At 46.5% G+C, this 25,394-nt stretch overlaps 1 protein-coding gene across 7 annotated transcripts; it reads right to left on the bottom strand.

Annotated features, from left to right (window-relative positions):
- Positions 1 to 695: 695 nt before the first annotated feature.
- STRADA (STE20 related adaptor alpha) lies at positions 696 to 23,396 on the bottom strand. Of its 7 annotated transcripts, none has more exons than XM_081116029.1 (13): positions 23,257 to 23,396; positions 18,527 to 18,606; positions 16,779 to 16,836; positions 14,653 to 14,681; positions 9,509 to 9,611; positions 8,996 to 9,117; positions 7,398 to 7,506; positions 7,159 to 7,282; positions 5,489 to 5,660; positions 4,896 to 5,000; positions 3,130 to 3,371; positions 2,782 to 2,824; positions 696 to 2,510 (listed from the first exon to the last, which is right to left on the bottom strand). In XM_081116029.1, the coding sequence occupies exons 2-13, from the start codon at positions 18,560 to 18,562 to the stop codon at positions 2,358 to 2,360; spliced, it is 1,296 nt and encodes a 431-aa protein (XP_080972155.1). In that variant the 5' UTR covers positions 18,563 to 18,606; positions 23,257 to 23,396; the 3' UTR covers positions 696 to 2,357. The 7 variants fall into 7 exon arrangements, with proteins under 7 accessions (XP_080972155.1, XP_080972157.1, XP_080972156.1 ...); XM_081116031.1 differs by having other exon boundaries at positions 18,551 to 18,606; positions 23,257 to 23,389; XM_081116030.1 differs by lacking the exon at positions 23,257 to 23,396 and adding an exon at positions 22,856 to 22,907.
- Between the last annotated feature and the right edge of the window lie 1,998 nt (positions 23,397 to 25,394).

Below are 25,394 nucleotides of genomic sequence, written 5' to 3'. Positions count from 1 at the left end.
CTGAGGCCGGCGCAGGGGAGGCGGGTGACCAGCCCTCACTCGGGGTAGAGCCTCAGCTGGGCGGGAAACATGCGGAGGCAGCCTCCTGGATGGACCTCTGCTGGGAGGGTGGGGGCCTGCGGGCACCAGGGACTGCAAAGCTCTGCCTGACGCCAGGCTGGAAGCTGTTTCACAAGCACAGCCCTAAACATAGCTTGTTCCCACACTGTGCAGGAATAGAACCAGTGGCTCCAGAGCGCAGCCCACACACTTGCCAGGGAGCGCAGCACAGCGCCTCCGCACCTGGCAGGGGAGGGAGGGGCTGCAGGCTTCCCTGGCCCCCAGCTGTTCCCTAGGCTCACTCTGCGCCCACGCGGCGCTTCACTGTTCTCAGCCTCATGTTCCTCTAGTGGGTTTGTGTTTGGGCTGAGCTGCAGGCCTGAGGACTCCTGGATGGGTGAGAAACTTCTCAAACTCTTTACGTGCATCTTTCCAGGCCAGGTTTCCACACCTGTCATCAGGTTCTCCAAGGGCCCTGTAGTGATTTGAGAAAGGGTGAAGCCCTGGGGAGCAGAACTGGGCTGGGAGTTGGGCACAGTCTGGGGGCCTGACCCTGAGGCCCCCCTGCCCTTCCCAGCTCAAATCTGCAGGCTGACCTGCAGGCAGCTGCCAGAGTCCAGTTTGGCTCAAAAATAAAAATAAGCTGACAAGCTAGGTGAAGAAAGCAGTTTACTAAGAAGGCTGGCTGATAATGATGTTAAGAAAAGGGAACTTGAGGTTTAAAGAAAAAAAAAAAAGCTGAGCAGGGGAGAGGAGGGTTGGAAATAAATGTGACTGTCCTCACTCCATTTCAGGTCTCCACACCCCACCTCATGGTGGGTGCCATTCCTTCACATCAATCCCTGTAACTGCCAGAGGAGGAGGGTTTTTTCTTTTTTAAACTGGTGTTAATTTCTGAGGGAAGGGAAAGCAAGAGCATTTGAAAGTTCAAAGTGGCTTCAGGGAAGAGGGAGGGGCGCTTCCTTAATCTGACATTTGAAGTACCTCACCCTGCGGGGACTGGCAGGAGGGAGGGTGCAGAGCTGAGCCAGCCACGTGCAGGCTGGGAAGCACCAAGAAGACCCAGGTGAGAAGCGCCCCCAGGCCTGGCCTCGCTGGCTGCCAGCCAGGATGACAGGGCAGGGGGCTGGCCTGCTTCTTAGGTTACCAGCTCTTTGGGTATTAGTTCCAGTGGTAAGGAGACACCGAAAGTCATGTTACAAAATAAACCCTCCACCTCCTTTCCTGCCAAAGGTGAGCATCTTCTGCCTGGACTCCTAGTGGCCCAGAAGTGGTCCTGCCCTCAGAGGGGCTGATCTCCAGCACCTGGACCTTTCCGGCTTCGAAAGTGTTTAGATGCCCACAGGCTAAAACTAACAGTCTCTAATTTCCAGACAGTTAAGGCAAATCTGTTATGGGTTTTAAAGAACTGGTGTAGTGAGGCTGTCTACTAATGAAAGAGATCACTGCTGTGCGTCCTTGAGCACCTGTGGGACCGCTCTCTCTTGGATGGCAGAACCCAGGGTGGAATGAGACGTGTCTGAGCCTGTATGGTGAACACCATACAGCAGTGCACTCTCCAGTGGGTTTTCTGAAAACTTTAATTCGTTCTGACAATAAAATTAACGCGGTGACTTAAAGCCCTCTGGCTAGGCAAGACATTGCGGCCCTCAGAGAAAGCACCAAGGCAGCAGCAGGGGGCGGGGAGATGGACTCTTGGTGGGAAAGGAATGCACTACACAGACGAACTATGGAAGGAGGCTTTAGGTGTCAGGGCCCAAGTGATAACAAGGATCAGGACAAACTGCCCAGGCTTAAACTGGTGCTAAGAAAGAAAAAAAATACCCTTTCCTCCAATTATTAGGAAGAGGGGAGAGGGAGGGGGCGCAGGTTGCTTATTGCTTGCCTCTCCATGGGCCTACAGGATCTGGGAGCACTGGGAAAGAATGGAATTTGGCTGGTAGGAGAGCATGAGTGGGGAGAAGTAGTCACACAGTTCTCTGTGTCAATGAGTCAAACCTTGGACTTGAACTTCAGCCCCCAGGGCCAGGATGGCATCTCTTCCTTCTGAAGAGGTCACTGAACTCCCAGGGCTGGGAATGTCAGCTTTCTGGCCTGTTTGGCTCCCTGGTTGGTGTCTCAGAAACATTGGAGCAGTAAAGAAAAGTTTCTCTCCAGGACTTTCTTTCCCCGCCAGCAAGCAGGCAACTCTCCTGGCAGAAATGTCTTTTCTACACAATCTGCACCCTGGAGGGTGGGAATGTGGCCAGCCCTCAGGAGGGGCCCTGGAGGCTCACATGTCCATCGCGTGCTGGGAAATGTGCACCTTCTTCAGAGGCTCAGAACTCCCAGTCGTCCACCTCCAGCTCTCCCAGGCTTGCTACTAGGCCGAAGATCCCACTGTGCTCCTGAGACTGGCTGCCCTCAAAGCTGGTGATGGGGGTGACAGGACGAAGTAACTCGGGCAAAGCCTCTGAGGCGCGTCGCTTGATCTGGGGGAGGAGAGAGAGTGGGGGTAGATCCTGCTGCTCCGGGTCCCAGGACAGCAAGAGGCAAGGAACCATGGCCCAGTGACAGACGGGCCGTTGGAGTTAAGGGCTTCTCTAAGAGGAAGGAGCAGCACCTCTAAGGGGCTTCAGAAATGGTATTTCTCTGATTCGAAGGGAGGAGGAGGGAATACCTAAGGACCCCACAGCTAAGGGGACTCGGGGAGTTGGAACCACAGGAAAGAAAACAGGGAGCCTCAGCAAAGTGCTACCGTACCTGCTTGAAAAAAGAATGGTTCAGGAGGGTGCTGGCACTTGGTCTGCAGAGAAAGGGGAAGAGGACCAGCATCACTCCTGTGCCCCAGGTTTCCAAACTCCTGCTGCTTAGATGTCACCCTCAAGTGCACCCCTCTGTTCTGTCTCTCAGCTCAGCAAGAAAAGCAGCCAGAGCTACTCAGCCGGACTTCTTAGCAAACCCTCGGGCTCGACCCCTCCTGCTGTGGGGGCTCGGGACTCCTCCTGGGAACCCAGACCCTTACAGGACAGACGAACCCTCTCAAACCCTGCCTTGAAGCCCAGAGGCCCCCTGCTCCCTGGAAAGCCCACCCCCAGCCAGCGGAAATACCTTACATCCGGGTTGCGCTGAAGGCACTGCTCCACAAAGTGGTGGAAGTGGGGGGAGAATGTGCGGTGGTAGGGGTGGGATAGTGAGTCACCGTTGGAGGTCCTGGGGGTGCTGGTGGCCAGGCTGTCGCTCAGGCCAGAGTTGGCCGCTGAGCGCGAGGTGCTCATGGTTAGCTCCTCAGCGGGGATGGTGCTGGTGTCCAGCAGGCAGGGCACTGTGCCGTTCAGTTTCTCGAGCAGCATCTGGGGAGGCAGAGCCAGGCTGGGCTGGAGGTGGTCCTGGGAGACCTCTAGAGTTTCTTCACAAATACACTTTCCCCAATATGCAGATGTGATTTGGGGGGAGTAGAGAACAGATAGTAGAATAATTTTTCCAAAGCAGTGCTGGCTACTGGCTTGGCAGCCACACCCTAGCAAGGCCAAATTGTTGAGTGGGATGGCAAAAGGGTGCCCCCCGACCATGGCTGGAAGGAAGGAGCTCATGGTCTCCTCCCCTTTATACGGCATCAGATCCTTTATAAGGCAGCAGCCGGGTGACTTTCTTTGAAGCCCAGCCCCAATCTGCCTAGCCCAGGTGGGTCTGATGGGGTCCATTACGCAGCACCTACAGAGCCCCATCCTGGGCTGTCACTGGCTGCACAGGAGCACTATGCCCAGGGACAGGCCAAGCTGGGGCAGCTGTTTCAAAGCCCCCAGACTCAGCACATGTAAAACCAGCCCCATCCTGGGGGTCTCTGTCCAAGTCCCTGAGGATTGCTCTGTCCAAGCCAGAAACCTGCAGTCTCTCTAGAGCTGCGATAGTATGCTGGCCACCAGCCACAAGTGGTTATTTATATTTAAATGAATATTTAAATATAAATTAATTTTTATATTTAAATATAAGTTTATTTATATTTAAATTAGGTTTAAACTCAGTTCCTCAATCTCACTGGCCACATTTTAAGTGCCTAATAGCCACAGGTGGTTAGTGGCTACCATACTGGGCAGTGCAGACACAGAACATTTGTGTCACCTCAGAAAGTTCAATTGGACAGTGCTGTTTCTGGATCTGCACCTCATATTTGCCTTAAATAGCCTTTTAACTCTTTCCTGAGCATCTTTCTGTTGGTGTCTTACTCAGGTTTTCTAGATTCCTAGCCTAGATTTCCACACCCTCCTGATCTCCCAGATCTAACCCACCTGCTAGTGAGCTTCCTCAAATACAGATCTGATGCTATCACTCCTGTGCTTGTAAAAGCCTTCAGTGATTCTCCACATGCGCTGTGAGAGGAACCAGGTGTCCTGGTGAGGCACACAAAGCCCCTTGGGATCTGTCCTAGCTGCCTCCTCCAGCCACATCACCTAGCACCGCCCCAGATGCACCTGTACCTCAGCCATTTACCACTACTTGCTGTTGCCCAGATCCTGTTCTTTCTTGACTCTGGGTCTTTGCACATGCTGTTCCCTCTGCCTGAGGTAAGAGGACAACGTATTTTATAAATTTATAGACATCTGGTCTGTGGGCCTTCGTTTGCACCCCTGTTCCAGGCCTTGCAATTCTTAGCAGTGGGCCTGCTCCTGAGCTCCCCTCCTCTGATTTACATTTGCACAGCAGTTATCACACGGAAGTACACAGTTATACAACCATCTCCCTGGGTGGGGCTCTTGAAGGAAAGGACTGTCTTTCACCCGAGTGTTCCCGGCCCGTGTCCTGAGCGTGGCAGGTACTCAACAAGCATTTGAGGAAGGCGGACAGGCAGGCAGGAAAGCACTGGGCTGCAGGCTCACCTGGGTGGCAGGCATATCCTTAAAGGGGACATGGCCATTGGCCAGCTCACAGGCTGTGATTCCCACGCTGTAGATGTCAGACTTGGCATCATAACCCTGCAGATTCTAAGTCAGGAGAAAAAAGCCACAGATCACTCTGTCTGCAGCCTTGGTCATTGTTCTTAGAACAAGAACGGGGTGGAGCGAACACTGGGGAGGGGGAGGAGTAGCCTCTTCCCAAACCAGGACCAGCTGCGGATTCTCCTTGCCCACCGCTGAGCAGCTGCTGTTTGAGAAGGAGCGACTGTTTGGTGACCCTACGGAACAAGCAGCAGGAAGTGTGGGGCCCGGGCTCCCGCTTAGTACAGGGCTGGAGAGAGCCCCAGATGCTCATGTCCCACAAGGGGCAGACATCTCTGAAGGGCACAGAAATAGGGTCAGGCAGTTTGGGACCCCACAGAGGGGGAACTATTCCATCTGCCAGGGGCACGTCATGCCCAAGCCAGAGGCCTCCCAGGCCTCCCAGCCGACAGGAAAGCCTCCCTCCAGGAGCCCTGACTGCACTCAGAAGCAGCGAGCACCCCACCCCAGGCTCCTCGGGACCCGGTACAGACCTGCTGCAGGACCTCCGGGCTGAGCCAAGGCAGAACCTTGATGCTGTACTGGGGGAAATCGTGGACCACCCGCTGCCGCTGCCCGTGGCTGATCATGCTGAGGTTGCTGCGGAGACCAGACAGGTAGACCTTCCCATCCACGGAGATCAGAATGTGGCTGGCTTTGACACTCCTGGGGGGGCGGGAGGAGGGTGTCACAGGGCAGCAGGAGTCCCTCACACCGCAGACCTTTAGTCTTTACACACTAGATCCAGTCAGCTCTCTCCCAGCAGCGTGTGTGTGTGTATTACACACACATATACATATTACATACACAAACACATATTTTTGTGAAAAGTTTCAAACATTCCCCCAAAAGAGAAAATAGCATGACCCCACTTAATTCTCACCAGATTTTTGTTAAAGTTCCCTTTATGCTCACAGACCACTGCTTCCCCTGCCACCTACTACTATTGCCCGGAACTTTTTGTTTGTTCTTGTAAAGTACCACTGTTTCATTTGCATGTATGTTCAGTTTCCCACGTGCTCCTGTGTTAAGCAGCCCGGTCTTCCTTTTTCCCGCAGTGCTGTCTTTCAGAGATGCATTCGTGCTGCCATCTGTACACATCTCATCTTTGCTTCTAACTTCCACCTGTCCTCTAGGGTGGGATCTGACCCTTTTACTCATCCATTCTTCCAGCAAGGGACACTCCCACTGTCTCCCATGAATATGAACAGTGACACTGTGTCCATGTCCCCGATGGGCCTGTGGAGGGTTTCTTTGGAGTGTACACCAGAGGAGACCCCACCTCCTCACCGCACTGGGCCTCACCCAGCCTCCAAATATGCCAGTGTCTGGTATATAAGCTGACACCCTCCTGTTTTAATTTGCTTTTCTGATTACTGCGAGATTTGCATGTCTGCTCACATGGCTGTTCAGCTTTGGGTTTCCTTCATGAGCCTCACATCCTTCACTCATTTTTCCATTGCTCTGCCATCTTTTTCTCGGCGATTCACAAGATTGCCTCATTTCTAACCTCCCGTGTGTTTTAGATAAAGCTAACATCTCCCAGGCTGTCACCCATTTTTTAATTTTGTTCAAGGTGCCCTTTATTGGAGAGAAATCTTTAATCTTGATATAGTCACTCATCAATTTTTTTCTTAGGGTTTGTGCTTCTAAAATATTTAGAAGCTCTATACCTCAGGTCCCAAAAATATTTCCCCACATTTCCTTGTAAGTCTGTAGATTTACACCTGACACTAGGCCTTTAATCCACCTGAAGAGCTCCTTTGTATGCGAGGTTAGGTAGGGGTCTAGTTTTATCTTCCTTATGGTGAGCCACTTTCCTGACACCATCTACTAGGCATTGTCTTCTCCCCAGCCTCTCAGCACAGGGCCGATTCTGGGGTGCACACATCAGTTTGGGTGCCCCAAAGAAGAAGGGGGATAGACAGGGGTGCAGCGGCCCACCTCAGATGCTCCTCAGACAATACTCAGGAACAAGCTGCTCAGTAAAGAGAAAGTCTGCAGCTCCAGCACTGACAGGCTCGGTGCTGTCCACCAACTCAGAGGCAAGGGCAGAATCCCAAGTCTGGCTTCACTAACTTCAGCCAACCTTCCAGTGTTCATTTGAGGGCTCATGGGCACAGATCCCCGCCCCCGTAAAGGGTGAATACACCTAGGAATGCACCTGTGTACATATCCCATGTGGTGGATGTAGTCCAGAGCCTTGAGCACCCCCTGCAGGATGTAAGCAATCGCCAGTTCATTCATGCCATCCATGAAGTGTGTGCAGATGAGATCCTTTGCAGAACCTGAAGAAGAGAATTGTGGGGAGATAGGAAGGGTAACAGAGAAGGAAAACAGCACATAAGCCAGCTGACAACAGAGTTCTCTGAACCCCTCTGCCAGGAGTCCTTTCCCACTCACCATATGCCATGAATGATGTGACAACCCACAGCTCATTGTCTGCAATAAAGGTGGCTCGATATGGCAGGATGTTGGGATGGTTGAAGAGTTTAGAGACATGAAGCTCCCCCTGAAACCAATGGTAAGCTGAAGTCAGAATCCAGGGGCACCGAGTAATGACGCTCTACAGGAAGGTGGCAGCATGAATATGGGACCTAGTAGTTTCTGGGTACTCTTCGCAGAGTCCTGGGAGCAGCCTACGCAGATGCCCTCCAGGGTGAGAGACACGAGGCTCTGCTCTCTCTGCAGGGAAGGCAGCACTGCTCTGCCAGGATCTGCCTGTTTGGCTCTGCCAGCCAGTCCTACAGAGCCTCCAGAAGCAATTTCCGCCAACAGGGAAACTGCTAACAGTTCACCACCACAAAGGTGATGGAAACAAACGGCTGGTTAAAGACTTATGAAGTTCTAAGCTTAGCTCAGCTTCAAGGGCCAAGGCACAGAACTCCTCTTTAAGATAAAACAACAAGAAATCTTTTCCTATTATAAAGGAAAATGTTGTAGAAAATAGATACAAGGGAAGAAAGCATTAAAGAACACATGACAACTACTGAACACTAGAAGCTGTTTCTCCTGCAACCTCAAACTGAGAAATCCTTGCCTTAGGAGCAGCTATAGAAAGTGTCAGATCTATGAAATTTTAAAATAAATCTGGACAAAAGATGTGAAAAAAAAAAAAAAAATCAGACAAGAGAGCTACAGAAACTCTAGGGTGCTGGCCTCTGCGATGTGAGCTAAGGCCAAACAGGCAGTACCTTCTACCATCCACTGCTCTATAAAATGAGAATCTGAAAGTCCAACATGCTCTAGAACAAAGTCAGACATGTTTCCTCCCAAATAACTCAGTGAGGACAGACTTTCTGTCCCACCTTCAGATCTGCAAAACTGCTCTGAGCTTGTGAACTGGTATCAGAGCACCATCAGATGAGCGTGATTTCAGAACATCGTAAATGAAGAAGGGAAGGGGGTGCAACTAACTGTCCTGAAAATATGCCGACCCAGGCCCTAAACCTAAGGAGTTTCCAGTGCAAGCCTTCATCAGCCAAGGAGAAATCAGGCCCCAGTCAGTTATTAGACCTGTGCTCTCTCCCAGTTTAATGAGAGGGCAGCTACTTGCTGCTTCAACAGAAAAGAACCTCAGGCAAATGGGACGCTAAGAGCCGGCAGGTGGCCACCTGGGGCAGGGCAGGGCAGGGCAGGACAGGGCAGGGCAGGGCAGGGCAGGTTGCCCCACATCTGGAACAGGACTGCCCGGGTTTGAATCCTGCCTCTGCCACTTACTAGTGTGTGTGACTGTGGGCAAGTTACTTAGCCTCTCTGAATAATAACTAAATGAGGCACAAAGGGTTTTTGGAGAAGAGGGGCTATAAACTGGGCTGAGCGGCATTACGGAATCCTTGGTGCCAGGTGCCCAAAGTTCTTCACGGAGAGCGTCCATAGCTTGCTGGCTTGGCCACTTTCATTTCTCGCCAGCCGCTCTCAGACGATGGAGGTAAGACGCCTTGTAATTACTACTGGAGCTAAGAGCCCACCCGCCAAATGTCACATCCACATTTTATTACCTGCAGGAACGTCACCATCTCATTGGAACAAGCTTCTAGGTTAATCCTTCGTACAGTCACATACTCTCCCGTTGGCTTGTACCTTGCTAGATTCACTGTCATCAGGTCCTCAAATCCTTTGCCTAAAAGAAGAGGGATGCCATTAGCAAGGTCAATGGCAACAGCGGTTTTCTTCTTCCTTCAAGAGACTTGATTTAAAAAGAGAACTCAAGTTAAAACTTGCACTACTGCTACTTTCCTGGCTTTGAGTCTTCTCTTAGTTCCTTCTCAGCCAACCATCCTGACTGACTCTGGCCCAGGACACCCAAAGTGTTCCGCCAAAAAGAAAAAAACTGCAAGAGCTCCTTTCCTGGTAGCATGATCTCTTTTCCCGTACTTGGGGGTAAAAACCAAAGACGATCCAACAAAGCCAGTTCAGTCACCACAACAGCCTCGGGCACACACTCAGGGAGATGCTGGGATGCGACAGCCACCCCCTGGAGCTTGAAGGTCCTGGCAGGCCCTGGACATTACCTATGACAGTGAGTAGCTCATAACACCCGCCCTCCGGCAGGAAGCTGCTCATGATCTCCTGCTTGGGGAAGGATGCTATCGACTCTGAGCTCGCCTCATTGGTCTAAAGAAAAAGAAAAATAGGTTAGTAGGAGGAAATCGGGGGGGATGGGAGCGGGGAGGTGTAATTCAGACCCACGAGGAGACTGGCACCTGAACAGAAATTCTGCCTCGGGTGCGGGCACCCGTGGATGAAGAAGGTAGAGTAAAGCCTCCGGTGTTTGAGGCAGCACTGACAGCACAGCCAGTGAGCACTGTCCACAAATGGGGGTGGGACTGGGACAAGGACCAGCTCCAGTCAGCTGTTGGTTTGCTTGTCTTTCCAGTAACTGGCTCACTCGCTAAGAACTATAAACTTCTTTAAAAAAATTGAAAAAAATTTTTTCAAGTACAGTTGACATTCAATATTATATGAGTTTCAGGTACACAGCACAATGGAAACTATAAAATTCTTACTTGGGGAAAGGACGTCTGGAGAAAGGCACATTTACAAAACAGAAGGGGTATGGAGAGGTGGGAGGGTCTCTTGAATTTCCTACTGCATTGGGGTCCTATTTTTAAGGTCCTGACTCTAAAACCCCATAGATCAAACGCTGAAACTTGCCTTAGGGAAGCTGTGGCCATAAGTAGGCCTCCCTTTAGCAAACCAAGACCCCAGACCAATCATTCCCTGACATTTCCAAGGGAAGCAAGAAAACAGCCAGCACACTGGGCTGCAGGCAAAAGACGGAGCTGTCAGGTCTCAGCCATCGTCCTGGCAGCAAAAGTGACCTGCCCCTCCTTCCTGCCTATTTGTGTTGCAAATGAAGCTGGGTCCCAGCCCTTTAGGATATGGGCATCACACCACTGGCCTTTGAAGTCCCGAAGGAAAGTGCCCAGCGAAATACATGGCAGACAAACAGATCTTCCTTCAGCTTAATAGGCCTGTTTCCTTCTTCCAGACCTCAATGTATTTGTACGACTGAGGGGCTGTGTAGTTTTCCTTCTATTTTCCCTTCTTTTGGATCCTCTTTCTTTGGATGTGTGTCTAACTGAAATGGAGAGCCTCAGCCCGCTCATATTTCCTATGCTACATCCATAAACCTGACCTCTGGTGAGGAAAGGTCTTTGTGAACCATGAAAGGCCCTTGGCCCGGCACTAACCAGAGAGCGAGCGGAGAATGTTCTGACCCGGTGTTACCGCCTCGCTGGGGATCCCCCACCTTCCAAGTGCATCTGGGTTCAAAACAGTTGATGCTGCCAGTAAGGAAAGAAACCAAGTGGGGTTCTGCCTCCCATACCACTTGTGCTGACAATAAGAGGAACCCAGTCAAGCAAAATTGAGCTTTGTCAGTAGATTATTTTTCTAATTTAATCAATTTTTACACTTCTAAGATTCATCCATCTTGTATTTAGCCATGTTGCACACCCATGCCGTATAATGTTTATCTTGGGGACTTATCTCAATTTATCCATTCCAATGTCGATGGGCTTTTGGGATTTTCAGTCTTCTACTCTGAACTGTGCTGCTAGAAACACGTTTGTGTCTCCTGATCATATGTGCAAGAGTTCCCCTAAAGTGGAACTGCTAGGTCCCAGAGTATATGAACAACCAACTTTACGAGATGCCAGGTTGTTTTCCGGAATGGTTAGACCAACCCATACTCCCCCCAGTGATACATTACGTTCTCGTTGATCCATCTTTCTTCCCCCAACACTTGCTGTATTCAGACTTAATTTTTGCCAATCTCATTGTGGGTCTGATTTACATTTCCCCGATTGCTAATGAAGTTGACCATCTTTTCACGTATTTATTGGCCACGTGGGTTTTCTCCACGTTGAAAATGCTTCTTTCTGCCTCTTGTCCATTTTTCTACTGAGTTGTTTTAATGCAGGATTTCCCCATAGTAGGCCCCGTAGAACACTGATTCTGGCAGTTACGCTTGAAAAAAGGGTTGACGTGTCCGACTAGGGTAGAAAATGCAGCAGCACACTGCCTCGTGGAGAACAGCAAGGCGTACCTGCATAGCCAAGGCTTTGAGAAGTTCTGCAGGAAGGAAACTTGTTCAACTTTGTTTAGCCTAGCACTTCTCAAAGGTACTTGTCTGGAGAACCCTTTTGTGTCTAACATCTGTTAAATTTTAGAAAAGATAATTTGGGAAAGGCTACTTGAAGTAAAACATATGGTGTAAGGCAAAGACCACAGGATTAGGGGCCACCCGGAGGGAGAACTTAAACTCAGGTTTATCACATGTTCTGTGACCCTGGGCAAGTCACTCTAATGCTCTGTGATCCTGGGCAAGTCACTCTAATCTCATGAGATCTCCGCTGTTTCATCAGCGGAATAATTCCCACTTCTAGTGTTGTCGTGACAATTAAATGAGATGAAATATGTAAAGAGCCTAGCACCACCTGGTTTTTAATAAATGTGAATTCTATTCTTGTCCCTCTTCTGCTGTCTACTTTTTGGCGACTCTCCTACTCAACAAATAAGATGGAACAGAGAAGACGGAGAAAACAGACTCCTACGTAGAGCTTGATCAACAGTTAAGGTTGGTTTGATTTTGGTTTTTACACTTGCGTTTTCAAATGTTCTGAAAACAAATTCCAGGATCATTAGTAGCCACTGTAGCTTCTTGAAACTACAATGTCATCAGAACAATCTGCAGATACTGGTTACTACCTACCAGGTGCCTCACATGGGTGGGAGAGATGCAGCCAACGGACAAAAATGGAGTAGGGATTTAAGCAAAATGCTTAAAGCAAGAGCTGTGACATGGCGACCCCCCATTTGTTTAGCATTTACGTGCTGCATGCTAAGTTAACCTTGAAGAGCCCCATCTCCTTACCCTCTAACCCCCTCGCATACAACTCAAATAGCGTTGTTTCATTCAATGTCATTTTGTTATAACATTGATGAGATGCTGTAAGAACCTAACTCTTTTTTACATCAATTAGCCTATGATTATGCATGGTTTCTCCTAAAGCTGCAGAATCTATGGACAATATTAAGTAAGGACCTACTGTACGCCATTTTTTAGCAGGTAACAATATGGTCCCAACGAGAACAAATCTAGAACTACTTTGAAGGTCTTCTCTCCTCTGATCTCCAGGCAAACTCCCTAATGTTTCTCTAATTTGAAAAAGAGACTACAAAGGACAGCTGGAGTCCTGAGATTAAATATTTACTACATATACTTTAAATAACTCCCTTTGGACAAACTATAGATAGATACCTTTTTATTACCTATGTCCCTCTTCCTTGCTAGGAGTGCATATCAAACAACTCCCCACTTGACAAGTATTTCTACTATCTTTGTTGACTATAGAAAACCACTCAAAAGTGTTCATTTTAGAAAATGAAACTCTGTAGGTCACTGGGAACATGAGTTCTTGGGCAATCTGCAATTGCATGACACGGACTAGCCCAGCGGTGGCTGTGGCTCCTGTTCCATTCTGTCCCCAGCCCACTGGAAAGACCCTAAACTGGAAGCTTTCTACTCTGCAGAGGTCCCCTAGGTCTACACTCAGAGAGAGACCAACCTTATGTACGAAAACAGGGGCGGCATTTTGAAAGGAAGAGGTCGGGTCTGATGTTGCCATGAGAAAGGCAGGTCAGTTCCTTACGTTTCAGATTTAGGAAAAGTCAAAACTCATGAAAAAGATGAGAGACTAAGTCCATTCTCTTTAAACACAGCCCGGCGAGGTTTATTAGTGTAAAGCATCATCTCAGGTTGCCTGGGGAAAGGAACCAATTCTAGCAAAGCCTTTTCTTAATTTCCCCCACTGTGAAAAGCATTTTTTTTCATTTTGAAGCATTTGAAAAATACATAAGCTACTGATATCCAGAAATGATCATAATGTGATAACTTTGTTTAAAGAGTTCAGAACAAAATACAACAAAGTGCACAGAGACAATAGTGATGAAATGCACCAAATAAACACATTCAACCTCCCACAGGTTTCACACAGGATCACTTTTTGGTGCAACATCGGCAGCTGTGACAATATAAAAATTATATATAATTGGCATTGTATTCTGGAAAATACCTAACTGATCCTATGGAAAACCCTTTTGGTCTCCTGACTGGAAGCTGTTCGGATCTGAGAGAGAGGGGCTTGCTCCTGATAGCAGACTAAGCAGGCACAGCCAAAGCTTTACTCAAAGAGAAATTCCTAGTCAGCACCATCACCCTTCACTCGGCCGAGGGGCCGCTTGCAAAGGTGCAGACGTCTGCCATCTGGAAAGAGGGGGAAGTGGCCCTGGCCGGTGTGGCTCAGTTGGTTGGAGCCATCCCGTGCACCAAGAGGTCACAGGTTCGATTCCCGGTCAGGGCACATACCCAGGTTCTGGGCTCGGCCCTGGTCGGGGGGCATGTGTGGGAGGCAGTGGATCGATGTTTCTCTCCCTCTCCCTTCCTCTCTCTCTAGAATCAATAAAAATAATAAGTAAATACATACATACATAAATGAATAAATAAGTAAAAGAGTAGGAAGTCTATTTAGAAAAGGCTTCCCATCCTCTGATTCACATTATCAAAAATAGCTTGGACACTGTGTACTTCGGGCGTTATTTCCTTCGGTAAAATAAGCTAGAAGAGTAGGAAGCAGGGCAAGAGTCTCATAGCTTTTGGCCAATAAAAAATGCATTTTCTGTTCTGTAGTTTTTAATTTTGGGTTTTGTTTTTAAGTTAGGAGATTTAAGGTCCTGTCTTATAATCTAGACAGCGATCAATATCATCTCTGTGGACTAAAATCTATTATTAATAGACTAAGGATGGAAAATTCAATACCACTAGCCACTAAAAGGTAACCACATTTTAGGTTGTTGAAACTTTCTGCTTTTTTGGAGAGGGTGGCAGGTAACTGGGAGGGTCGGGAAGGGGAGGAGACCTTAATCCCCTGGAGGGAGACAAAAAGTGCCGGAGATTTTTTTTCAGCTTTCAAAGTCTACATCAAAATCTTTCCGGGGTGAAACCTGAATCCACAAAAAGAATTACACTTCAAATAAAGCTCAATGACAGATAAGCAGAAACATAAAATGATAAGCCAACAAAATATACGAATTTCCGTAAGAAGTATCTTCATGCAACAGCCATAGTGAGAGAGCCTAGAAAGTCACTTACTTTTCTCCGAGTGTCACCCGGAGGCTGCTCTAAAGTAGAGAAATGGGTTGTTGGCATTTTGTTTTTTAGTAGAAGACTCACCCACATTCAGAACAGCAATTATTGCACTTAGGACTAGACTACATTTATTAATAGAAACCACTTGAGTTATTACAAGGAAAAGTGCCTGCAGTGCTACATATAAACACAGACACACACACATTCACAGTAACAGTGCTGCAGATAAGATGGGGTTTTACACATGAATCTACTGCTCTTCAAAACTTGGCCAGGCTCCTGTTCTATGAGTATTCTTTATTGAGTATAACTCAAAGGCTTTAATTCTGGTCATACATTGACTTTTCATCACACAATGTTACTTTCAATAATCTGGTTTCAGAGTCTTATACTGTGAACAAACAATTCATTATAAAGTTATGGTGATGGCTGGCTGTTTCCCAGGGAGTGCAGGGACTAGAAAACAGGTTTTTAAAAAGGCAAAAAACCATTTTAATACAGCAGCACGTGTATGTGGGACGATCACCCAATTTGATTCTCTAGTCAGATATTCTACTCTGAATGAAAGTAAAGCACGGGACAACCGAAGCAACTTTCTGCTCTTAAACCAGACAAATTCTGTGCCTGTGCTTTTGATATTCTCCATTCGGTAAAAGTGATAGAAATCATCAAGTAGGATTTTTTAACTGTAAAGTATTGGAATATATTTCCAAATATCTTAAATTAGAAATTACAGCAGAGGAGATTGGCCACAGAGTCAATTAGCCTCGATTTTATCAAAATAATAAATATATACTTTTTGCCTTGGACATCAGTTTTCTGGTACACAAACGGCAGGAGCAGTAGCTTAAGACAGTCTGCCAAAGGGAAGAGCCAGGCGACTAGGTTCAAGGAAATCAAACCCAGTCTTCCCGAGCAGAGGGCAAACGCCAAGCTGTACACAACTTGGTAACATATACTTCATCCTGTGGACAATCCACAGAACCACCTCTTCCTCCTCAGATCAGAGACTGGGGAACTGTCAAAGACAGCCAGAGATCCACGCTCAGGACGCTGAGACCAGATCCCAGGACTTCAGTTCACATATACTGGAAATTTTTAAACTCACTGATCACACACTGGATGCCCAACTCAATTCCCATCAATGTCACGGTTTACTTTTAAACCATTATATTCCCATTAATGATGGGAGGAAATTGAGAATAGGACCAGAGAATAGAGTAATGATGGGAGGAAATTGAGAATAGAGTATTTGTGTTCCATTAGCCTTTCCTTTACTGTACAGCTAACTTTTATTCTTTATAATGAGAACTTTGTTGAATGGCATTAGGGAAAATAAACTAATAGGCATCACCTAGTAACTAACAAGTTTCAGTTTTCAATTACTTGTTGGGTGTATTCCGGATCAGTCACCAATGCATTCAACCTGATAACTTATTTACTTAGCTACAGGTGCCGAAGAGAGTATCTTGGGGTTCAGACACAAAGAATGGGACTCTACTAATATTTTTATAGAAAATAATTTTATTTACCGTAAATAAAGATCACAGTTCTACAAAAGGCTCAATTTGAAAATAGCCAAAGGAAAATGCCTGAGCCTGTGAAATCTCCGAGTTGCAAACCTAAATTACTTCTGAAATCAACATTTTGGTTTTTCAATAGGAAGTTAATATTTTTGTCCTGACATTTTTTTCCTTAATTCTCTTAAGCCTCATAATTTCCACCATGAAAAGATGAGTCAACTAGACTAATGAGTAAAGCCAGAACTTTTACATCAGCTCTACCTTCGTCCTGATTATAATTTTATTTTTAAAATCAAGGTTAGCAACTTTTAAACACTTAGTTTTTTTTACTTTAAGAATATGTATATCAATTGGACAAATACTTAGAAGAAGTACATGTGCCTTTAAGTAAATACTGGCTTTCTAGCAATCAAGGCAGGCTAAGGACAACTGCCAGACTAGTCCCCACATCTTTGGGAAACCATGGATTCAAAAGGAGCCAAATCAATATAACGGCTATAGTTTACATTTTCCCTTAGAATTGCTTATTTCTATGAATTGATTCAGTCAACAAAAGAGCAGTGAGATTTATCCTGAAGTGACGGCTAAACGCCACACTGTACTTACCTCCAAATAGTTCCAAATCTCTTAAGCCCTCAACAATGAACTTTTCCGAGACCCACCGCTAAAGAGGAAAACCCCAAAGAGAATTAGTATTTCTTCCAAACCACAAAAAAATTAGCTATTAGCTGTTAGACAGACAAACAAAACACAACAACAAAAACAGAATCACGTAGAACAGTTAAGATACATTTCTATGGAAAAGTTTTGAAAAGAATCTTGGATTTAAATCAACCGAAAACAATGCATGAATTCCTTTCTCTATTCCTCTTTGCCTAACTTGATGGATATTTCTTAAACCTGACAGATGAGAAACACATAGTACTGGCCCTGATAATGAATGTTTTTCTCCTCCCTACATATAAAACGACATTTTGATCCATCTTATTCCGTGGCTGCCTGTTACAGATGCTCAGGACCATGAATGCCGATCTGAAAACTACTATTGAAATTCACGATACACAAAACAGGGGTGAAACAGTAGCTTTTCATGAGCCTCTGTTAGTTTGCAAAAGGCAACTGCAAGCTGCATATCCTTTCATCCACTAGGATTTCTGAGGCCATCGCTGCTCACATTTGCTACCAAATGCTACCTTTACAAGGACCAAACTAGCATGACCAATACGGTTCACTGTACCGGCCTATTTCAAATGAGTATTGGGTTTCCATCCTACTGAGCAGTGGTCTGGTTTCACCTGAATCAGACTGGGTTGAAACAGAAAAGCAGCTCATATTTAAAAGCAATGGAATCGAGATTGTATTTCACTTAAGGGCTGGTGTTAAAGTTTGGCTTGGGGACGTTCTTTCCATTGGGCAGAGTTCAGGCTGAGGAGAGAATCTGTTTTTCCTCTTAACTGACAGCGCAGTTTCCTCTTTACAATATAAATTATTATATATGTAAACATAAAAAAAAAGATTAAGTAACATTCAGAGATAAGCTGCACAGTACGAATCATGAATTGGAACTATAACATCATTCTCTCTCCTCCAAATTAAAATGTTTTTCCAAATTAAAAACAAAAACAAAACACGTTAATTTAAAAAACTTGATATAAAAAAATCACATGCACTGTGCCACAAGATATTTAATAAAAGTAAACTGTGTCACTTTAATATTTAAAGAAAGTGGTATATTAATAATGTCTCATAGCATTTATACATTGTTGCAAGATTTTAAAATAATTACTACTGCATTCAGAAATTAAATACTTGATAATAAAATATGATACTCTTTTATGAAATCATGGAAGCTTGTAAGGAAAACTAAATCTAGTATTTGTTCTTAAGATCATTTTAGCTGGTGAAGTTTTCAGGTATAACACAATTTTCATGTTAAGGAAATTTTCAATTAAAACCTGTGGTTATATTTAGAAAAAAAAGTGTTCCAATGATTACAATTTGATACTGATTTTTAAAACACACAAACTCGCTGAAAATACGTAGGAAGTGGGCAGATCGTTAGTGGTTATATAGCTGCACATTCAACTCATTTAACATTGAGTGACCGATAGTCACAAAATACGCCACCTCGTTTCTTCTCTCAGACAAGCGGGCGGTGTGCTCTGTGCCCTGGTCGGCCTGCCTGCGAGCTCTTTTCTCAGGCGTGGAGGCTGCTGAGATACTTGCTCTCCCTCCCACATCCCTCACTTCTGCGTGATTCTGATCATCGTGCAACAAACCACCTCCAACACTGCCAAAACACTTTGCTTTTCAGAAAATAAAAACAATAAGGCCAGAAGAATGGGAACACTCACCCTAATGCGCTCTGGTTTACTTACAAGAAAAGACATGAGTTCCTAATGTGTAGACCTATTTCAATTTCAAAAATTTAAACCTGAAAGGAAAACAAAAACAGGTTGAATTAGTCACATCTCCTTTTACAGAAATACCTTTGGATTGACAAAAACTTAACTACAAATCGAACATTCAAGGCACTGTACTAAACCTATAAATTGCTAGATTCCAAAGAGTTGTTTGGAAACTTTCGGTGACAATGGACCCAGAGGTACTTTGGCCAAGTACATCCTGAAACACTGCAATCCCTGTACGAAAAGTTTATTATATGGTTCTTTAATGTTTAAATCTCTCTTGACTGAATCCTTGCTGACCCCTTCCCAGAAGCAATTACCTTCGATGCCTGTGTCTGTTTAGCCTGCCTTTCATCATCGTTCTTAAACTGTTTATATGGCCACCACTTATCCATTCTAGACACCTACCTTCTAACTTCCTGCCATGGTAGATGACAGCTAAGCTCTCCTGTGTCACCTTCCTGCTCTCTGCTTTCCTGCCTTCATTCTTCCAATGCAGTTCTGGCATAATTTTTGGATGAATCAGTGGCCCGCGTTTACATTACTTTGACGAAGGCAACATTGTCACAGCTGAGGCAAGCACGTAAAGATGACCACGTGTTCTTTACACGCATTTAATAATTGCCTCGGTTTTTCACTCCCTCGGTTTCCCATGTAGCTATTATTATTATTACGGTTATTATTATTATTTTGTTGTTGTTGTTGTAGTTAATTCTCACCCAAGGATATTTTTTCCATTGGTTTTTAGAGAGTAGAAGGGAGGGAGGGATGGGGGAGAGAAACATCGATGTGAGAGACACATCGACTGGTTGCTTCCCACAGGCGCCCCAAATGGGGATCAAACCAGCAACCGATGTATGAGCCCTGACCCGGAATCGAACCTGCCACCTTTTGGTGTACAGGACGATGGTCCAACCAACTGAGCCACCCAGCCAGCCAGCCCAAAGTAGGTGTATTTGATTGTAGGTACACTATATCTCAATAAGTTGATTTAAAAGTAAAAGGACTAAAATAAATAATCAGAAATGCTTTTGAAGAATCTAGGAAAAAAGTCCTGCATTTCCCTTTCTTTTTTTGAGGGGTTGTGGCAGTGATACAACAATGGGCGTGGGGATTTAATCTGGTAAGCAGAGTTCTAAGAATCCTCAGAACTCCTTCAGAGAAATCAATGTTTTTCAATCCAGGGCTTTTCAAAATTATCTATAGATTTTTACCAAACTGCATTTATTCTCACTCCTACCCTAATCTTCTTATAGAAGCCACCCCCTCCCCCCCCAACATGTTAAGAATCATTTATCCTGACATGGAATAATAAAACTATAGATTGAATTTGAAAAAGAAGATTGTCAGAATGCACATTGTTTAATAGCATTAAACACAAAGCATCATGCAAAAGAAATTGAAGGGGAAACAGGTCCCTGACCACATGTAGTCTACAGCAGGAGGAAAAGGGAATATTACTGTAGATAGAGATGGGTTTTATCCACAGAAAAAAATGTCTATGCTCTGGAAAAACATTGAAAATAAAAAGTAAAGGCAATTCCAAAACACCTTAAACAAATATAACTGCCCATTTAGAGAGGCCTAAGAATGGCTGCAGGTTGCCATGTCAACAGCTCCGTTAACGATCTAACCATCGTGTTCCAAACCAGGATGTGTTTCAAATTAACTTGTGTAGTTATAAAAACCTATAGATGCCTGAACTCCCCACCTTGAAAAATTTTAATTCAGGAGGTCTGGGGGTGCACAAGAAGAAATGGGCAACTCCCTATGGAGTTCAGCAAACGGAAAGATCGCTGGAACAGCAGTGGATCTGGAGAGTTTCATGAAGGGGTGGGGCTTGAATGAATTCTAAGCATGGAATAGCATTAGCTCTTGATTATCTATTGCTTAATTTGCCTTGTCCAGAGGTGTATATATCTCCTAGTTTCTAGAATAGTGCCTACCACATAGTAGGCACATGGTAATATTGAATGAGTGACCGAATGTGCTGAGAAGTGTGTCAGCGCTTCATGGGGGGTAGGTACAGAAGCAGAATTCCACATACATGAGACCAATGAAGAGGTCTTAGGTGCATGCTAGAGTATGGATTTTATTCAGCAGGCAGAAGCAAGCCACTGTAAGTTTTGAACAGAAAGGGGACAAACACAAAACTGTCGTCTAAGGCAGCGTCTCTCAACCTTTATTGTACATGCAAATCACTTGAGGGTCTTGTTAAAATGTAGATTTTTGATTTAGAAGGTCTGTGGTGGGATCTGGTGGTTCTCACAAGCTCCCAGATAATGGTAATGCTGCTGATCTGTGGACCATCACATTCGAGAAGCCTTGTTCTAAGGACCACAGAAGGCATATTAGAGTATAAAGGGGTGGGAAGGGTGGGGAGGGTAAAAATAACCCAGAGAAAGGAACGCTAGTTAGAGTACAATTACAGTGGACCACGTGTGTGGTGAAACAGCCTGTGGCAGAGGAAATGTTAAGAAATAGACAAATAGGGAAGAAGGAAAATTAAAGAAATTATATTTAGTTAGCAAGGATGTCATAAGTCATCTAGCCCATCCTCCACCCTTTGGAGGGATAGCTTTCACAAACTCCTGGATATAAGGTTATCTAATCTCTGCTTGAAAACGAGTCTCATGCCAGAGACTCACTACCTTACCAGGGAGCCCATTCTACTTGTGGACAACTCTGATTTTTTTGTTGTTGTCAAGTAACTGGGAAAAGAGTAGTGTGTCAGTGACAAGACAGGAAGGACAGAGGTGGAAGTGGTTTCGGTGGAAAGATGAGTTCAAGTTTTTAAATCATATTGCAGTTGAGAATACAGTTATATATTCCAAGTGGAAATATGTAGCATTCAGTGAGAGAAGTTTGACTGATGCTCAGCAGAGAGGTTAGAGATGGCTACGTGGACTTCGGAGTCAGGAGCTAAAGCTATACAAGTGACAGAAATTCACTAGGGAAAGTGGTGAGAGAAAAGCAGGAGGCTGGGTAGAGCCTTGGGAGAGGTCCAGAGTGAGGACATGGTGCTCAAAAGGCAGGGAGGAAACAGAGCCCAAAGGAAAAACTTTCGAGATCCTGCTTTCCCTCCAGAACCAACTTCCTTCCCCCAATCTGATTAACTTGGACCCGTCCCTTTCAGGTGTGCTGTGCTCACTCCCTTTCCACCTACGTTAGGTGTTTAGGTCTCTTACACCTACCACGCTCTCGATGGCCTATTTATCAGTTTCCTCCACTAGAACAGAGAATTCTTGAGGGTAGGGAATGATCTTGCTCACTGTTGCATTCCCAGGGGCTACTGTGCCCAGCACATAATATGGGCACTCCCGTAATCTGCTAAATTAGTAACAGTAAAAAGAATACAAACATCAAGCCTTTATGGTGAAGTTAGTGTGTGCCGGGATCTGTGCCAAGTGCTTCACGGAGATCAGCTCACAATAAATCTCATCTTCCCTGTGTTATAGATCAGGAAACTAAGGCTCAGAGAGGTTAAACACCCAAAGGCACACAGGCAAGTGGTAAAGGGCTGATTAGATCTGTTCCAATGCCTGTGTTCCAGAAACCAGAGGAGCCTGGGGAGACCTGTCCAGGCTGTGTGCGCAAAGATATAATCATGACCGAGAAGGCATCACCTGATTGGACAGTGCTGTTGACCGGATGACAAATGGCATAGGAAGGAGAATTCATTTTATCTTGATTTAAATTTTTTCTTCCCCCCCCCCCTATTTTTGGCACTGGTTTTCTAAACTTCCTCCATGTCTGGGGTTACAACGATAAATATAGCATTTGAGCCACAAAACCTCTGAGAAACTTGGTTGAAGGGTGGGGGAGCCGATTTGACTGGTTCAGCTCAGTAACTAAAAGCTGGAGAGGCTCCTGGCCTGAGACAGGTAATCAGGTAAGATTGGGTTTCTTCAACTCTCAGGGACAAGGAACAGCCTGGGTGACTCTAGAACGGATCAGTCTGTCCACGAAGAACCGCCTAACGCGGCAAATGCACACTGGGACATGGTTCTACTCCAACAGATGTTCCCATAGGAAAGGGCCCAATTCGAACCGCTTTTTCCCTTCGGGGGGAGGGGGGTAAAGTCAGGATGTGCTGGGATAGCTCAGCAGAAGGCTGGAAACTTGAACTCTTTTATTTAACCACGCCCCTTCCCTCGCACTCACTTCCCCTACCCCCGCCCTCAACCTCCACCCCAAACCTACTGTGGACACTTAAACATATTTGGGAGGCAAGACAATTAGAAGCTCTCTGTTTGGGCTGATTCAGGGAGTCACCTGAATCTCTGTCCTTACAGTCTCGACCCGCCGCCTGTCCAGCCAGGGAAGAGATGGGGATGAGGGATGGGGGCGGGCGATCTGCCGCCTCTCGCTTTAGCAGGACACATGGAACCTGGGCCCCAGGTTCGCCACCTGGAAGTCAAGGGGGGGGGGGCAGGAAGGCAGGCGCTCGCCGCTCCCGCCCAGTAACGCCGCTCCGGTGTCTCCCCGCCAGGCCCAAGCCTATTCTGCTCTCGGGCTGCAGCCCCTCAAGGAAGGACTCGAGGAGGACCGCGGAGAAAGGGAGCCCGGGATGGCCGATCTGACGAAGGCCCGCCCCGAGAAGATGGAAGCGGAGTCAGGGAGAGGATGGACTGATGATCCCTGGACCGCACCAGGCGGCCCCGCCAGTCCGGTACCTGGTCCTGGAGTTAGCGAGCAGTCCCGATCGCGCCTCAGCTCCGCCTCCTTAGTTTATGGCCTCGCCGCCGCCAGGCCGGTTGCTGGGAGGGAGGTACGCTACGTGCCATGCGCAGTAGAGGGGCCCCGGGAAGCGGGCGGAGAGCTCCGCCCCGCTCCGCCCACGCGAGTACCGGAGCCCCGCCCTTCTCTGCCTGGCCCCGCCCACGCGCTGCGGAAGCTCCGCCCCTCCCCGCTCGGCCCACGCGTATGGGAAGCTCCGCCTGGTTCCCTGCGCGCCGCTCTGGGGCGGGTCCGCCTTGGCTCTCGCGTGCAAGTTCCCTCTTTCCGCACAGCGAGTACCTGAGGGCCATCTGTCTCCAACGGGAGGGAGCCGTTTCCCCAGGTGGGTGGAAGCTGAGGACCTGGCCTGCCGGTCCGAAAGGGGCCCCCCCAAACCTCTGCCCCCGCAGCAGGAAGGAAATAGAATGATTTCAGTGATGAGTTAAGGGGGCGAGACCGAGGCCAACCGACACTGGCTGCTGACTTGGCTACTTTGAGGATTGTAACTTCGTGTGGTAGGACTTAAATGGAAAAACCTGTCGGACGCTTAATTTAAAATTGACTTTAGGGAGAGGAAGGGGGGAGAGGAACATGGGTTTGTTGTCCCACTTACTGATGCATTCATTGATTGATTCTTGGATGTGCCCTGCCCCGTGGCATGGGGGCCATGCTCCAGCCAGCTGAGCTACCCCGCCAAGACACATTTTTTTCAAAAAGACATCTCAAGTGCCCCTCTCTTTGGCCTCTCCAGCAACAAGCTGACAGGCTGCAAAGTGGAAACCCACCGTTTCTTTGTGCTTCAGGTTACTTATGTGTACAAGGAGGAAAACAGCTCAACTAATGGGAACTATCATTTTTGTCCTTCTGGATCTTTCCCCCCCTCCATCCCTCCTCATCTGCAACTCCAAGGACACGCTCTGCTTGCGGAAGCCTGTAAGGTCTGCCTTGATGAGGAAGCCAGCCTAAGCCCACGCGGGCAGAGCTTGAGAAATGATGAAGCAATCTCAGGTGATGGAGCAAGACTCCTTTCTAAGACTGAGTTTTTGTTGTTGGTTTTTTGTTTTTTCCCAGTGACTTACTACAACCACAGGGGGTGGGGGTGGGGGTGGGGGTGGTGTCCAAAATTGGATATATATTGGATATATAGTATAACAAACACTAGCTCTCCCTAGCTCTGACCCTTGATACAGATTTATATCGGTCTAACTTCCAGGATGGGAGAGACGTTCAGTTACATCCGAACAGGGGCAGATGGAAATATGTTGAGACTGAAGGTGAACTGTGCCTCAAGACAGGCACCTCAAGATCTCATTCAATTTTACATACAGCACTTTGATCTTATCTAGTTAGTGCTTTAACATTCCAAAGCACTACTCTCATTATTATCTCATTCTCAGAATAAGATGCCTCTCTCAGCAGCAAACTTGGTAAACTGACAAAGCAAAAGCAATATAGTAGCAGACATAGAAGTAAAATTCTTGACAGTGTTCTTTTTGAAAAGACCTTCTTCGCATGTGGTCTTTGAAATTTGGGATACTAGAGAAGTCAGTGCCTGCAAAGATGCCAAACTCCATGCAGCCATCACATTGGGGAATTTAAACGTGGAGGGACTTCCCATCTGTTTTAATACCTAGCCCAGTAACTGTCATTTTCCATGTGGATATCAGTCTACCAAGGGGGCTAAAAGATCTCACTGTCTTCCTGATTATCCACAAAAGCTGGAGAAACTTTTGGTCCAGACTCTGCTGTGTTTCAAGGAGAAAAGTTCTATTACCTTTAGTTTTCCTTGCAAAAGGGCAACCTAAATCCAGGTAATTTAGAAAACCAGTGTAATGAAAGGTGAACTTTCAGAGTTTACAAAGTCAGTCTCTTCCTGTTTCACTTTTTACTTGTTATGAGCCCTGGGATGCACAAGCACCCTAATGCTCTTCACTTATTTATAATAGGAGTTGGGACTCTCCAAGATTTCCGGAGCTTTCTGAAACTGGCTTGAAGCCTAGAGGAATGGAGATGGACAGAAGATCCTGTCTTGTGTTAAACTCTGAGCATCCAGTTTAAGCTAAGTGCGCTGCCCTCTTCAAGATACCACATAAAT

This window comes from Miniopterus schreibersii (genome assembly GCF_964146895.1).
Source record: "Miniopterus schreibersii genome assembly, chromosome: 16".
Classification (NCBI taxonomy): Eukaryota; Metazoa; Chordata; class Mammalia; order Chiroptera; family Miniopteridae; genus Miniopterus; species Miniopterus schreibersii.
The sequence above is the reverse complement of the archived record's forward strand: the minus strand, read 5'-3'. Positions and strand labels throughout refer to the sequence as shown.